Source organism: Sphaeramia orbicularis, chromosome 12 (assembly GCF_902148855.1).
Source record: "Sphaeramia orbicularis chromosome 12, fSphaOr1.1, whole genome shotgun sequence".
NCBI classification, from domain to species: domain Eukaryota; kingdom Metazoa; phylum Chordata; class Actinopteri; order Kurtiformes; family Apogonidae; genus Sphaeramia; species Sphaeramia orbicularis.
The window spans coordinates 45161880-45178072 of record NC_043968.1 but is presented as its reverse complement, the minus strand read 5'-3'; the positions used below and the strand labels follow the sequence as shown (position 1 = coordinate 45178072).

Below are 16193 nucleotides of genomic sequence, written 5' to 3'. Positions count from 1 at the left end.
GACGAAGAGGCGATTCTGTGCATGATGCAGAGGCAATTTTTGAGTTATTACAGCAATTTCATGGAATAATCCAAGCTCTGCATGACTCTCTGAACCTGAAGGATGTTTTCACCTGCTTACCTTAAATAAAATACCAGAGGAAGACGGATGTGCTCAGGCTTCAATGAAACCACACACTAAACAAGATGACGTATAATCAATTTACTCTTTCTACTATTCAGTTTTCCTCAGTTGCTTCACTGATGGCTACAACAATAAACACAGAGCAAACAAGCAGCTTTCATAAACTATTACTGAACAAATACAATTCAAAAACAGATCAACATCAATTAAGGACACATTCAGTGCACACTGAGATGCGATTACACAAGAGTCTAATTTTTTGATGCTTTAAAATAGGATTAAATTGTCCCAAGTTGAGACAGATCAGTTACAAAAGGAGATGTCACAACAACTATGACTGAACACACTACAATATATGAGTGTTATTTGTCTGAGAATAAACTCATACATTAGCAGTGAAAGCATATGTAAAAAGGAAAAAGTTCTAAGTTTTCAAGGCTTAACTTCCATTGGTAGAATGAACAGATTCTTTAATGTGTAAAAGCTTTTTCTAAAGAGAACAAAATTTTACAGCAAATGCAAAATTTTCTGAGGACAGCTGTAAATTATGAGAGGACCCTATAGCCAACTTTTTAGAAGTATCAAACTAACCTAAACCTATGTTTACAAAAACATAAAAAGAAAGCCATTTTCAGAATGAAACAATATTTATAGCTCATACATACTTTTGAATAAAGTCAGGTACTTTCATTGTCTCTAAACAGATGTTTGTCACTTATTTCACAGGTACTTATGACTACTTTATTTTTTACATCACATGACAAATCAATCACAAAACGTAAGTCAGCAGTGAAAATATTATCCCTTTCCACTCTCTGCCTACATATGTCCAGACAGTAAATATCTAAAAGCAAAAACTAGGCCCAGTGTTTCTTCCACTAACTGTCTGCTTGGCTTCTTCCTGCAGTTGTGGATCTGTATGACGGCGTCTTATTACGGAAGGCAAACACTCATTTCAGGGACTCTCAAAAAAGTGCTGATGTAGCTCTGCTGCAGGCAGACGGAGCAGAAAGGCTACGATGAATTAACCCATGTTGACTGCCACGCTGCCGTTTCTCCCTCTGAAGCACTCTGTCATCTTTTTCCCCCAACAGCAACAGGGTGTAACGGAAAAGACGGAGCTGCAAGAAATCTAGATTTTTTTTTCTCCAAAGAAGGTCATAATTCATCTTCAGTAAAAAAAGCCTACATCAGGAAATAACTCACATTTGCCAATGGCTTAGTAAAGCAGAATATTTAATTCTTTTAATTATATTTCCCACTGAAAAAAAAAAATCATATTAATGTTTCTGTTACGAATAAAAGCATGAACCTGCATAAAACCTGTGAAACATCTTCCAGGACAGCTCTGATTTAATAATTCAGGGAAAAAAAACTAATGACAATTAAAATCCATAATATTTCACAAATACTACATATTACAAATTTATTTTAGAAGGAAAAAGTCCCAGTGTCATTAGAATAACCTTTTTTCTTGAGAAATAGACAAGGTTTTGAAGTAACTGTAAGACTTTTGTAAGAAAAGGTACATTGGGAAATAACAGATTTGACACTGTGAGAATAACTTCACTTTTTTCCTTCATTTGAAAATCCTCACTTGAAATTTTTTATGCAAAATGACCTACAGATGTAGTTTCATAAGTTCAAGGTGAGGTATTGTTAATGAATAAATGAATTGTGTAGTTGTTTCAGCATTTGACCTCAGTATTTTGGTCAAACATTTGCTTACCATCACTTCTGAAAGCAAAATACCATTAACTGCAATGGCGAATCTTGGTGTCTCCAAATAATCTGTAAGAGTTACTACACATCCCATCATGCCTAAGGGTATGCCTGTTTAGAAACAGATTGATAAGGCCTCACTCAGACTCCTATTTGGCAGCTGGAGCACAAAGAAAAAAGAAAAGTCATTAAATTTCATCTCTTCCTTCTTGCTCCAGCAGCAAAACCCTTATTTGTTGTGTTCACAGCTGATCCTCAGGAAATAATGAGTTTGGTTTAGCAGAGCGAAGTTAGTGAAATCAATAGAAAAACAGTGCACAGAACCAGCTGCAGACTGTTTAAACTGGGCTCTGCAACCGAACAGTATGTGCTTTACTTTGTCCTACTGGGGCTTCTGTACTGCAAGCTCCGTATAACTGAACACACATAATTACAGGTGATATCAGCAGTGCACCGTCTATGCATAGCACAAAGTGAAGAAAAAGTTTTGTCTTGCAATTGAAAGGGTCTATAATAGGCTCAGCTCATAAATAAAGGTCTGTGAGGTCTCATCCCTGACATTTCTGTAGTTTGGTCAAATAGGAAGTTGAAACTAATCTCCATTTCTTTGTGCCACCCAGCCTCAGTTAAAGACGAACAATCAAAGCTGACAGTATCTGGAATCACAGTTAAATAAAAGATGGTCAGACTATGGTGATGAGAAATATTAACCCCCCATCCCCATTTCCCCTGAAAGGGGGAGTCTGTTGCTCTTAATTAAAGCTGTGCGTACCTTCCAGTAATGATTAAAAAAAAAAGTCTTGCAATAAGAGGAGGCGATTCACTGCAGCCTCGAGTGAGCAATGACAGAGGGTAGATTCATCATCCTCTAAGACTCAACAGGGATCTGCTGCTGCTGCTAGTGACACGGTGTGAGGACACCCTTTAGTTGGCCTGTCCAATTGAACAGACACACTTCAACATCTCTCAAAAATAGTGGGTAGATCTTAATCTGTACAGCTACAAAATATTTTGAAAGAACAATTTCTGTACAAGATGTCTGAAAAACATCCACAGCAATCCAGGTCAAGTAGACCAGCAAATCAGAGAGCGGCGGGAAGTGTTACATGCCTTTAAAAACTTCAAAATAAGGTCTTACTAAAATATATCAAAGGATATTTACAATCAAACTTCATACTTGACATGAGAATCCCTGCTCAAGTTTTACGACTGACTTCTGCGGAAACTCTCAATCAAGAGACATGATGAACTTCACCATTTATTATTCTGTCATCTCTCCTCTTTCCGTACAAATATTGCTAAAAGAAAGTCAAAGGGTAACAGATTTTTAGTTACCATTTTCAGTCCAAATTGATGTAGAACACTTTTCTGAAAGTGATGCAGTGGTCAAAACATTAAGAACTTCAACCAGCAATGCATTACAACTGAACAACTGTTGAAGCTGCATACCTATTTAAATTCGAGAATATTTCTGATGAAGCCTATGAGTAGAAGAGTTATGCTCAAAAATAATGTGTTTAGGACTATACTAGGAATTTATTTACTTGTGAGAAGAGCTAGCGGGAAATGACTAATTATATCTTACTAAAAAGGAAGTTAGCACCACCCAGTATTACTTCAAAAGACACTCAGAAGTGATAAATTCATGTGACATGCAAATATCTCCAAGTGTCACAGTTAAAAGCTTCAAGTTTTCTACAAAACCTTCAAAAAAAGCTACCAGGATATGTATATGAGAAACCATTTCTCCAGATTTAAAACATTTCTTTGTAATTGGTTTTCCCCTGTAAGTCGCTTTGGAAAAAAGCGTCTGCCAAATGCATAAACATAAACATAACATAATTTAAACCGAAGTGGTGTATTATTAATCTAACTGCTGTGTCAGAACTGTGCTATTGTATAACCATAAACTACTGCAATTTCTTACATAAAAATGTGAAACCTGCGAGCATGAACAGGTGAGCCTGCTCTGTTTGTGTGCAACTTGCTTGGTCTCCACACCCATAATTAAAGACATGTTCAGTCAGGAAAAGAAACTGCAATAATAAGTCACAGACAGAAACACAACTAAATACTACATGGATGTTATACACCAGCAGTAGAGCAGACTCCATACACTATAATGGCTGCATCCCAATATTTTCTTAAATAAACCCAATATGTTAGCTTAAACCTATCAGGCTGCCTTCAATGTGAATGCACCCAAAACAATGTGATGTCCCAATCTGGATTTTTTTTGCCTCCAATCTGATTTTTTTTATGATTAGTTTTGCCAATATCGATCCGATACCAATAATTTTATTTGATTTAATTTTGATTTTATAACAAACATGAATTTCTGGTATCTGGTTAACATGAAAATAGCTCTTCCCAGCATTAAAATGAAATGCAACCAAAGTATTTCCCAAAGGTTTTATTATGTTTCATAACTTTTTTTTGTTTGTTTTTTTTAACAAACCTACACTACGTCAGGTCATATAAAAGGACCAAGTCCAATCCAATCCAGTATTTGTAGTGTATTATACCTCCTATAAAAAAAAAGCTTTAAAATAAGATTGTTAGAATATAAAACAATTAAAGCAAACAAGTAACGGGTAACATACATTTTACATATAAAAAAATCAGGTAAGAAGAACTAAACTTTTATTCTATGGGCTCTACATTCGGCTTTCACTCTACATTATGCTTTGCTGCAGCCTTGTAGATCCAACGCGATATTGTAGCTGGTGTAAATATATACGACGCAGGGGGGTTTGAGTTAGGATTTGGGATTATGGGTTATGTGAACCGAAAGTGAACGACACGGTCAAATGGTGTTGAATATACTCAAGCAGGTTACAATGCGTCGTATAGCATGCGAAATGCCTAAGAACTGGTGTGACATACACACTATTTCATGAGATCAGCCTTGTAGCTCTCATACTGTCGTGTGATACTTTTGTAAATGGACAAATCAAATTTGTTGTATTCAGTGAGCTTTGATGCTCCCTCTGCAAGATGTGTAAACTGCATTTACACATCTTGCAAGTTGCTGCTTGACTTTCGTTGCTTTCTCCAGACAAAAGTATTCCCACACAGCGGATATGTTGCATAATGTTTAGTTTTTATTTACGGCAGCCGTTAAGCGGAACGACAATGAAAACTCATGTGAACACTGGATCGGTGCCAATCACATGACTAAATCTGACCCAATCTTCTAAAAATTGCCAGATCGGCAGCAGATACCCATTTTTAGATCTGACTGGATATCCCTATCCGAAACACGTTATAATCCCTCTGGCCCCCGGAAAATTGTGTGTGCAATTACATAAGGTATGGGTGAAACTAAAGCTCCACCCCACCAATGGTGAAATTCAAAACAACATAACCGGTGGACAACATTAAACCACCTCCTAATTCTACAAATTTGACAAAACGCCACAACTTAATTTTACAAAACTATGACATATAAACATTGTCCTGTAAATGAAATGCTATTTTTCTTTTTACCATAATAAGGAGCTTACTGTGGGAGAGAATGAAACAGAGGACTGATTGCTGCAAGCGGAGTCCATCGGGTTAATTATTCTGATAAGTCTGCTTTCAGCTTTATGGGAAAAAAGAAGAAAAAAATGAGAACAAAGGTGTTTAAACATATAGATCTTCCTGTGTGCTTACCGGGGGGGGCTTTCCACAACTCTTCTCTATAAAACCCTGTTAGTCCCTGCAGAATTCCCCACACCTACCCCCAGTGTAATCAGCCCAGCAGGAGTCTGTAATGAGCCATCGTGGGATTAGCAGGTAGTTTGGGTCGACTTGCTGGGAAAGTTGGTCTACTTGCCAGCCTCCGTACACCCCCTCCCCAGCAGAGAGAAACACACCGGTGTGACTAAACCTTCACCCCGGTACAACATGAATGGAAAGATGGGTCGTCAGAGGGGTGTACAAAGGGAGGAGCAACCAGTCTCCCCACCCTCAGCCCCCCACTCGAGACAACCCACAGCTTCTCTGACCTCTCGGATGTCCAATTACTGAGGCAGAACTGATGTATGGTGCTGGACAGTTTTAGAAGCAGAACAGGCCAACCAATGACCCACACTAACTTATGGGTGTATTAAAAAAATGAGTGAAGTAAAGAATAAAGTGGGGTCTTTAACTGAGTAACTGGAATAACTGAACAGGGAACAGCATAAGCAGCTTTAGGCTGTTTGTACACCAGCACTGTAGTCCAGTTAAACCAGACACTAAAAGATTACCAAAACCCGCTCCAGATGTGCAGACAAGGAAGTGACAAGTGTATTATTTTCCTATATTTTATTTATGCTTGCTTACATATCTCTTTTAATGATTATTCATAGGGTGGCACCTCAGCATCCCCTACTGACCACCACTGTTTGTTGTACTGTTTGTTAACATCTGGCCAGGGGGAAAGAAGTAAAAATACACTTTGGTTGTTTGTTTTTTATAGTTTTTTTACATAGTTTCTTTATATGTAATACTTAAGAGCAGACTATAACTTTCTTTTCACTTTATTCTTCTTTTTTACTGAAATTCTGTCTTAATCTTTTTTTAATCTCATGTTTTAAAATGGCGACACGATGGTGCAGTGGTTAGCACTCGTGCCTCACAGCAAGGAAGGTCCTGGGTTTGATTCCAACACCAGTTGGTGTTGGTGGGAAAGGTGGGACCTTTCTGTATGGAGTTTGCATGTTCTCCCCGTGTCTGCGTGGGTTCTCTCCGGTACTCCAGCTTCCTCCCACCATCCAAAGACAAGCACTGATAGGTTAATTGGTTAATCTAAATTGCCCATAGGTGTGAATGTGAGAGTGATTGGTTTATCTCTATATGTTCAGCCCTGCGATGAACTGGCGAAATGTCCAGGGTGTATCCTGCCTTCGCCCTTAAGTAGCTGGGATAGGCTCCAAGCGACCCCCGTGACCCTAGTGAGGACAAGTTGGTTCAGATAATGAATGAATGAATATTTTAAAATTATCTTTCTTTGTTGTTTATACTGATTATCACCAGCAGCTACTATCTATAAATTAAAGTTATTGTTTAAAGTGCATATCCTCATATGTTGCATCAAGTTTCATTATTTTACAGAAATTTGGTAGCATCCACACAACTTCAACTTCTCACATGACTGGTCGAGGAGCAGTCATTTATTTGGATTCCCTTCATTGTAAACATTGTGATCTCAGAAATTACGATTTATCAAATATACTCAGAACGTTTTGTTGTGGCTGTAAATAACACAGCCTGAAGTAAGACTGCACCCTGTTTCTTACAAAGCTCCAGTTTTGTGAAACATTGTCCCTGTATAGGCAGCTAAATTAATCCAGTACAGCAATTGCTTCTTATGCAGCTTGACATAGAAATCCTGGAAATGATCAAAGACAAAGCCCAACATTTCAACAAGAGTATCACAATAGCAAACTATAAACTGCACCATCTCCCACATGACTTGACAACACACTGTTTTTTCAGCAGTTTTATTAAACTGAGCTCTAAGATGTTTGCATGTTTAAATGCATTCATTTCCTATACACAAACTGGCACATTATACCATAATGTGGACTCTTCAGTAAGTAGTATGAATTAGAATACTGTGTGTTTGTCATGACCTTTAAGCAGAAGTCCTGGATATCCAACCATCCATAAACACACCGTTTCACATAAAAAAGAAGCTCATTAAAACCATTTAGTTTCAAATTATGAACACTCTGAAAGCTAGCCTTTTTCCTTCACATCTTTGAATAAAAGGAGCAGTCACAAGGAAATTACCCCAATCAGGAAACAGAAGTTGTCAATACATCCACAACAAAAGCAGCTGCTGGCAAACATCTATTCTACTCTTACTAAAATGTCTCATTGCCCTCAAACACCTCTACAGCCCAGTAAATCCTATTTCTATTTTACAGTTGTTCACATGCACCAACAGTAATAAAAATAGAGCCATCAAGTTGCAACTGGTGTGTGTATGAAGGTGGTGTATCTATGATTATAGATGCTACCCTTTGAAAACACTTAATTGTAACTGAAAATATGTCCAGTTAACAAGCTGTGGCCATTGTTTGAGGCCAAAATGAAAGACTTTTTAAGGACAGGACACAACAGCTTCTTGGCAGAAATGTAACAATAGGTCCTTTTCCACTGCAAGAACTTTTAGCATTACCTGGAACTTTGAAAAACCCCAGTGCGTTTCCACCTAATTTACCTAGGTTCTTGGTAGGGTGAAGTTCCTGGTAGGGAAGTAGTACTTTTCAGATCACCCGAATTCTTGAGTGGTGGGGACTGTGTGCTGGAGAGCACTGATTGGTGGACTACACTTGCAGTGTTCCACTCCATTCACCTGCCATTATGCCACTGTGTGATAGCAAACTTTGTTTTGTTCATTTCATTTCCACAAGCTTCGTCTTTTGATAATACAGAAAATCGACCCTAAAGAGAAGCTATAACAAGAGGACGGATGACAAGGTCCAGTCTCCTTTGAGCGTATTTGCAGAGGATTTTGAATCGACGACATGAAATGATCAAGTTTATGTAAAATTAGCCAACAAGCTGGCAGAGCTAAATGTAAGACACACGCCTAAACAAATACGAGAAAGCTGAAGAAACTTCAGCAGGCTATACAAAAAAATAAAAAAGGACCACGACGGTCTCAGAGAGGATGCGCACAAAGCAAGACAGCAAGTGGGGGAGTTCCAGACTGGCTTTCTGTCTGTCCTGGACAGCTGGTCCAGACACTTGGCCAGAAACCCTAACCTTTCACAAGTGTTCATTTCCTTTTTAATCTCAAGGTACCTTGTTTTTGTACCTTTGTTTTGGGTTTAATTTTTAATAAAAAACAAAATTATAACTAATATTGTCTGTTTGTTTACAGGGCATCAAATATAAGTAGAGTATAAGTACTTTTTTAAGTAATATGCAAGTAGAATTAAATGCAGGCATTTGAGTAAATCTCTACCAACTTTTAACTTTACCACCTTCACATGGTTTTATTGTGAAGTAGTAAAACATTAGGAACAACAGAAGAACTTGGCATCCTCCATCCTGCACGTATTGTGTCGCACGAACAATGATGTGTGCTTGTTGGTCACCATTTATAGCGTAATCCTACTTTTTGGGCTTTCAGCTTCTTCTTCTTATCACAACCCTACTGGACTGGAGGTGTAATACAGTTTCTTTTACCACTCTCACATACCTCATCAGCCTAATTTGAATAAACTACCCAGAACTTTGTGTGTGGTGAAAATGCAAAATACAGATTACCAGGAATTCTTTTACCCAGGTAAATAAGTTCCTGGTAACAAAAGTTCCCGGTATTTTGGTGAAAAAAAAGGCCTAATATAGGACTCAACTCGACCAGTACCGCAAAAGCTGCCAACTTCAGATAAATCTACTTAAGCTTCTTTTCCCCCAAAAGCTGCAAACACTCTGATCAATGATCCTTTAAAAAGATAAATAAAACCACAGCAAATAATAAATGGAGCAGAACTGCAGAGTAAAAAGAACAAAAAACAACTATCTCCTCTGTACCTTACAAGTCAGTATAAACTGGTGCCATGATGCAACAGAGAGCAAGTGGAGCAGAATAGAAAAGAATCAATGAATCCATTCTTCTTCAAGGGCCAAAAGACAGCGATCAAGGATAAAGGTGGTTTATGGAGTTATTATACGGCAGACCTTGATTCTGAATCTGAATGACACTAAGAATAAAAATTCACAAATGCATCCCTATTTGTTTTGCAGTTCTATAGCGACTCATTTTTATTTTCTAATCATTCTTCATTTGCATTTACATCTATCCATCAACTCCAGAAAGCAGCCTGTTTGCCTCCTCTGATAAACGCTGGCTGTTTTCTGGAGACAAACAGGCTGTTATTAAAACGTGTTCTTATTCACAACATGGACACAGAAGACAGCCTGCGCTCCATATTCAGACCTCTTCTCTGAATTGAATCCTCCTGCTGATTATTAGAAGCTTTCATTCCATTTTCAGAGTTCAAGGAAATAAAACTTCCACATGCAGGCCTGTCAGCCTCAGGCCTACTCACACTGTGACCATGAAATGACCTCCAGGCTTTATTCTTGCTGGGGGGAAATATTCACACATGTATTCATAAACACTCATGTAGTTAATTATTCCTGCTTCCAACTGAGGAATCCTTGCTCTCTGTTGCAGCTTAAAGTTGATTTCAGAGGCTTTTAAATGTTGACACAGCTGCAAAGTGTGCTTACTTTTAGCCAGGATTATCATTAAATCATTCTTCTATTTAGTGCAGTCCTGTGTGTGTATAAGGAGGGATTCATTTGCTTTAAGGAGAAAGCAGTTCATATATATGCAGAGGAAAAGTAAAGGTCACATTTTGCTGCTAAAAAAGAAGGGAAATCAGTAGTGAGTAGTGATTAAAAACATTGCCGTGCAGTGCTGACTGGGCTTTCTGTCTCTCTCTTCTCCAGCACCCCTCCCCCCCTCCAACCAAAAACAGCATCAAAGCAATCAAAATGGTAATGTTAGGCATGAATGGGGCCCATCCCCCCTCCTCCTCCTCCTCCTCCTGCACGAAACTCTGCAGACTTTTTTCCTCTCCATGTTAGAGGGGGGAAGAAACCACCCCCTTCTCTCTCAAAATGGAAGCTTCCACTATCAAACTGAAAGAAGAAGGATGGGGGTAAAACACTACAACACAAACAACAAGGATTCAGGGCAACATCATTACAAAAACTGGATTTACAAAGAGATGTTACAGCTGGTGGTGCCGTGTCTTGATGTTATTGTGGCAACAGCAAGTTTAATAGCTTTATCTGTAACTGCAACAAATGAAGGTGCTTAGAAACTGCATTCCACAGGAAACGGGATCGATCAAAGACAGGCAAAGGGAAAACAAGCCTCCAACAATTAAGAAAACAAACACACACGACAGAGAGAAGCTGAAAAAAATATCGACCTAGAAATCTTCTTGCTAATGTGGGGAAGTTGTGTGCGCTGCTGTCGGGCTGGGACCGACCGGCGGGGCGGTGCAGGAGAACCGAAGGAGCTGGCCGAGGTGCTGAACACACAGCCGCTCAGCCTCCCCATCCAGCATCCATCCATCCAGAGCCGCCAACACCATAGCTTCGAAACTACTTAGCTTCTGCTGCTTCAAAGTTAATATAGGACACCGTTTGCTAGCTATAAGATAGTAAAAAAGTGAAAGTGTAATCGTGGGCGAATCAAATGCCTCGATGCGGTCACGTGACCACGAAGAAATAATACCACTAGACTAAGTATAAAGTAACAAAACCACTGTGTTAACGCTGTAAAGACACCAAAAAGGCAACTCCAGAGTCGTATTAACACTTAGTTTAACCTATACAACTTCAGCTGTGATGTTTTCAAAAGTCTAAGCCCGGATAGTTGGCTAAGCTGTTCCTTTTATTAGCCTACCGTTACTCTCCAGAAACATGTCGACCTACTCAAAATGGACGCTAAAATTTTTCAACATTACACAACTTTCAGAGCCGAGAGAAGAACCAGAATGAAGCCCGGCGGTTAAACTAGACACACAAGGCGACGAAACACAATAAAAGATTACAACAGTACACTTTTGATTCCACTACGTTGTTATGACTAGTTGTGTCGAAGAAAAGCTTTCACAATAGGCACAGAGATGGCAAAAACAAACCCCCAAAGCCTAACAGACGAACATATTGGTGCTTACTTGTTTATCGCTTAGGGCTGTTATTCTTGTTTGCCTGTCGTGCAGTTGTCTTTTAAGCTCTCCATCCTACGAATAGACAAGACAATGCCAGTGTAAATGACCATTTTTATCACAACAATGAAACTTCACAGCTCATATCACCGGGATTTTTTTTTTTCAGCAAAGTCACGATGAGGGTAGCCAAAGCGGCAAAACACTGGGCTCGCTAGTAAGCTAGTGATGTTAACCCAAAAGAGAAGAGATTTATGCTGATAAAGTTTCTCGCACACTCCCCAATTCGGTTGCCCCGATCGTAGCTCACAAGCTTTCAGGAAAATATAACGTTTACCTGTGGTTCTTGCTTCATCTGTGCAACTAGTTTGTAAACGATGGAGGAGCGAAATGGGATTACAAAAGTGTCTCAAGTTAGTATGTAAGGGAGGAACAAAGCGGTGATGATAGCCACAACGACTCAGTTTCTTGCACCTCATAAATATTCAGGTCGCGTCCTGATCGCCACACAGCACCACCGCATTATTACTCCAAATTCTTGTTGCTCGGAAAAAAGACTCCCGACTATTAGTCAAAGTACTGCGAAAAGTACACTTGATCAGACTTGGAAGTGGACGCTGTGTCGGCGCCAGACATTTTAAGCGACATGTCGCATAGTTATTCCCTCGGAGTGTTAACCTCTCATCCCTTCAGATTTTCCCCAGCTGCTCTCACTTGCTCATAACACACATAAGGGTAGAATAACACGATGTTTCATTTACCTGATGACATTGGATTTCTACTTTCAACGCCTCTTGTAGGCCTTGTAGTTCCATGTTCCGACTGGAAAAGCACTTTTCCTCCCACTTTCGACGCGGCCGAGACGAAGTTTAAGTGAATTAAAGATTTTTTAAAGCGACAATAACAATTGAAAGAAGAACTACTCGGGCTGCAAAGCAAGTTCTCGCTTCTTTACAAGCTAGGACTCATCCACCCACTTTCCGCCCGTCTTAAAAAGTGATCCAAACCCGGCAGAAAGAGCCCAGGCCCCGGCCGCGTCCTTTCCAAATTACGGCCAAACGTCGAGGGGTCCGACAGGAACGCAAGCTAGCTTTTCTTTCGATAATTTTAAGTTGAAAAACGGGGACTATATTTTGTCCGAGTCCGCGGCTTGATTTCACTTTGCCTGGGGAAAAGTTGCGCTTCGGCTGTCAATGGTAATTCTGAAGTTCCCGGATGGAGCAGAGAGCACAGAACCCCCCCCCCACACACACAGTGTGGGCATGCGCAGTGGGCCGGGGGAGCCACAACTACTTGAACAGTGTGGTGTATTTCTGATAAAAGTCACCTGTAGTGACAACAGCCACAGAGGCTGTGCAGTTATTGTCATGCAGAATAAATTAAATTATCAAATGAAAGTACGTTTATGTCTTTTACACCATTATTTGTTATTACAACAACATTTTATTAATATTTACATTGGCATATATCTATATATGCAGTTTATATCAAAGTTATAGATAGATAGATAGATAGATAGATAGATAGATAGATAGATAGATAGATAGATAGATAGATAGATAGATAGATAGATAGATAGATAGATAGATAGATAGATAGATAGATAGATAGATAGATAGATAGATAGATAGATAGATCATAATTTTCATTGTACTGTTTATGGGAATTTTTCGAACCTTTCTGTCACATTTATATATAAAAACTCGTAAATCATGACTTGACTGTCACTGACTATCATGATTGTTGCCTAACATTTTGTAATACAGACCTAAGCCTGTATTTTATATATATATATATAGTATATAAAATATTTTAATTCTGTCTATGTATCTATTAATGTTTTACAAGTTTGAATAGTTTTAATCATTTTAGTTGTTTTGTGTTGTGCAATATTTTGTGACATGCAATTTGTGCAGATAGGACAGTGTTAATTTTGAATATCTGGTGTGTCACCATTTATGTTTTGATACCCATTGTGAATTTGAAACATTTTTATGTTATCTATTTATTTATTTTTCCATCTTTTATCATCTAGTCCTTGTTTAACTAAATGTGTTTTATTTCTTATTTAGTTTTTATCAAGTTTTTTTTACTCATGGCAAAATAACCTAAGGTAGTCTTCTGTGCTACTGATACTAAATGTAACATGGAGAATTTACATTTACTCAGAGACTTTACTTTTCTTCACACATCATGGCTTTTTATCCTTTGACTGCATAATATCCTATCCTGAAAGACAGTGATGAAGTGTTTACAAAAATGCCCCTGCTTAAATGTGGAAAAACATGGGTTGCTAAATGTAATATGGGTGTTACACACTGTAAACACTGTACTGTAAAAAAAAAAAAAAAAAAAAAAAAAAAGAAAAAGAAAAAAAAAAGAAAAAAGAAAAAGAAGGAAAAAAAGATGATGAAACCATAAATAGTCTATTATTGATCGTGTGTGTGTGTGTGCGTGCGTGCGTGCGCGTGTGTGTGTGTGTGTGGAGGGGGGGGTGCTCCAGGCCTTAACATCTTATGGTAATGAGACTGTTGTTTTCACTTTTTGATTCACACTTTCATCAAGGCTAGGAACTTACATGTGGGTTCCAGATTGAACATGGAATGTTTTTTGCAGTAAAATAAACACATGGACTCTATATTCCAACATGAGAAATGAGGAGCAAAATGGCAGCAGCAACAACAGCTCTACTACAAGCACAACTCAAAGACACAGAAAAGCAGAATGTGGAGGATAAGAAAACATATAATTTATTCAATACAAACAAATATTTCACAGTCTCATCTGCTCAGATGTATGTTTTGCCTCTTTAGACAAAAAGAGGCCAACTGTGGTAGTTTGTACTTTGAAACACAGCCTCTTTTCCCCCATTTCTGTCAGCCTGACCCCCTGCCACCTCCTCCTCCTTCTCCTCCCGCCCTCTGGACTCCCAAATCGAGCGGCCATTGGTCCAATCTGATGTTTCAGTGTGCGAGGAGATGACGGGGAGGCGAGCAGGAGCGAACCAATGAGGAGTTGCGTATGAAGGTGATTCTTGTAGAGTGACAGGATTAACAGCCTATCATCAGAGGGTAAGGCTCTTCACGGGGCGGGTGGTTACGCAGCAGTATGTGATCGGAGAGTTGGATGTGAAGCAGAAATGGCAGTTTGTGTCTAATTTTATTGTTAACTCGACAGGCAACAACTTCACCACAGTTTTAAAGCGCAGTACTGAACAGCTGTGAGATCAATTTGGTTGTCAAATTCGTATTTATTGTTCGAAAGTTGAATAAAAGTCATCGTCTCGGCAAGTGTTATTGAAGTAGCACCATGGACAGAGGCAGGATTCACAAACATTACAATTCCGTCGACGTTGCATTGGAAGTGTTTATTCATGTAGGCGAGTCCAGCAGCCATGAACCAGGCTCCAGTGTGTTTATTAGTACAACTACTGAGTCCAGGCGGAGTTTCCCTACACCACTATTCAGAATTACATCTTATTAATCGACTTAAGCCTAAGTAAAGTTGTAGTTTGAGGGCAGCTTGTAGCGTTGACAGAGAATGGCCCCCTCACACAATACTCCCCACCCCCCCTCCTCAGTTCTCCCCTCCTTCCTGCCTGCCTGCTGTAACCCTCCCCACCCCCGGCCAGGTCTGCTGCTACATCAGCTGCTACTTTCATTTCACGGCTCAGCGGTAAAACTCTTGAAGTCCTCTCTGTGGTGGCTTTTCAGTCCGAGCTGCTCTGAGTTTTTAAGCTGCCCTCGTCCTGAATTTGTACATTTTGGTGTCTCTGTTTGTGTTTTCAGAGCCACACAGTCAGGATACACACACACACACACACACACACACACACACACACACATATATATATATATATATATATATATATATATATATATATATAGATAGATAGATAGATAGATAGATAGATAGATAGATAGATAGATAGATAGATAGATAGATAGATAGATAGATAGATATGGTTCCACAGCCCTAGTTTCATAAGTTTTTATGTCTAATTGTATTGGTCATTATATTATACTACATTTACTCTGACGTTTGTTTCACTTGCAGGTGATAGTAGTTAAGGAGCCTGGAAAATAGCTGGTTCCCATTAACTCATATTTACTGGGCATTTATTAATAAAATGGTGATTTTGATCATTCATTTAAGAAAGGTTAAACAAAAACTTTAAAGTCTTGAAAAGAAATTATGAAAAGCAAAAATTTAAGATATAACTTCATGAAGAGTTAAAGGATTAAAGATATTCAATGGTCATACCAGAATGTCTGAAAACTGAAATAATTAACTTGTCTTACAAAAAAAAAAAAATGTTGTATCATGTGGACAGTACTGGATGGTGCTGATAAATATTGCTAATGCTTGCACACAACTCTGTCATTCGGTTTCTTTGGCCACAAAACCATCATTTATTCAACATTTCAGTTTCCATCAGAGGGAAAATATCTGCTGTCTTGTTGCTTGGACTGCATTGAGCCATTTTATTATCAAATAATTTAATATAATATTTTTGTTACACACTAATAGATGTTTGTTGCAAGACATGTCTTGAAGTCATGTGACAAAACCTTACATTTCCAAGTAATGCCCAGGACCTCAGTGCACTCAATACAGCAGTTGATTTTATGTGTGTATGTTATGGGTCCAGGGCCCATTTGGTGCTGCTTCCTC

The 16193-nt window shown here is 38.8% G+C and overlaps 1 protein-coding gene across 5 annotated transcripts in view; it reads right to left on the bottom strand.

Annotated features, from left to right (window-relative positions):
• Nucleotides 1–12703, bottom strand: part of phf21b (PHD finger protein 21B) — a 114308-nt gene extending 101605 nt beyond the window's left edge. For 3 of the 5 annotated variants that reach the window (XM_030148842.1, XM_030148843.1, XM_030148845.1), the window contains exons 1-2: nucleotides 12281–12703; nucleotides 11529–11594 (exon numbers count right to left, since the gene is read on the bottom strand). In XM_030148842.1, coding sequence (XP_030004702.1) covers nucleotides 11529–11594; nucleotides 12281–12334 — 120 coding nt within the window. In that variant the 5' untranslated portion in view covers nucleotides 12335–12703. Of the gene's footprint in view, nucleotides 1–11528; nucleotides 11595–11856; nucleotides 12220–12280 lie in introns of those variants that run through there. The other 2 variants (XM_030148844.1, XM_030148846.1) reach the window with 2 other exon arrangements.
• Nucleotides 12704–16193: the final 3490 nt, after the last annotated feature.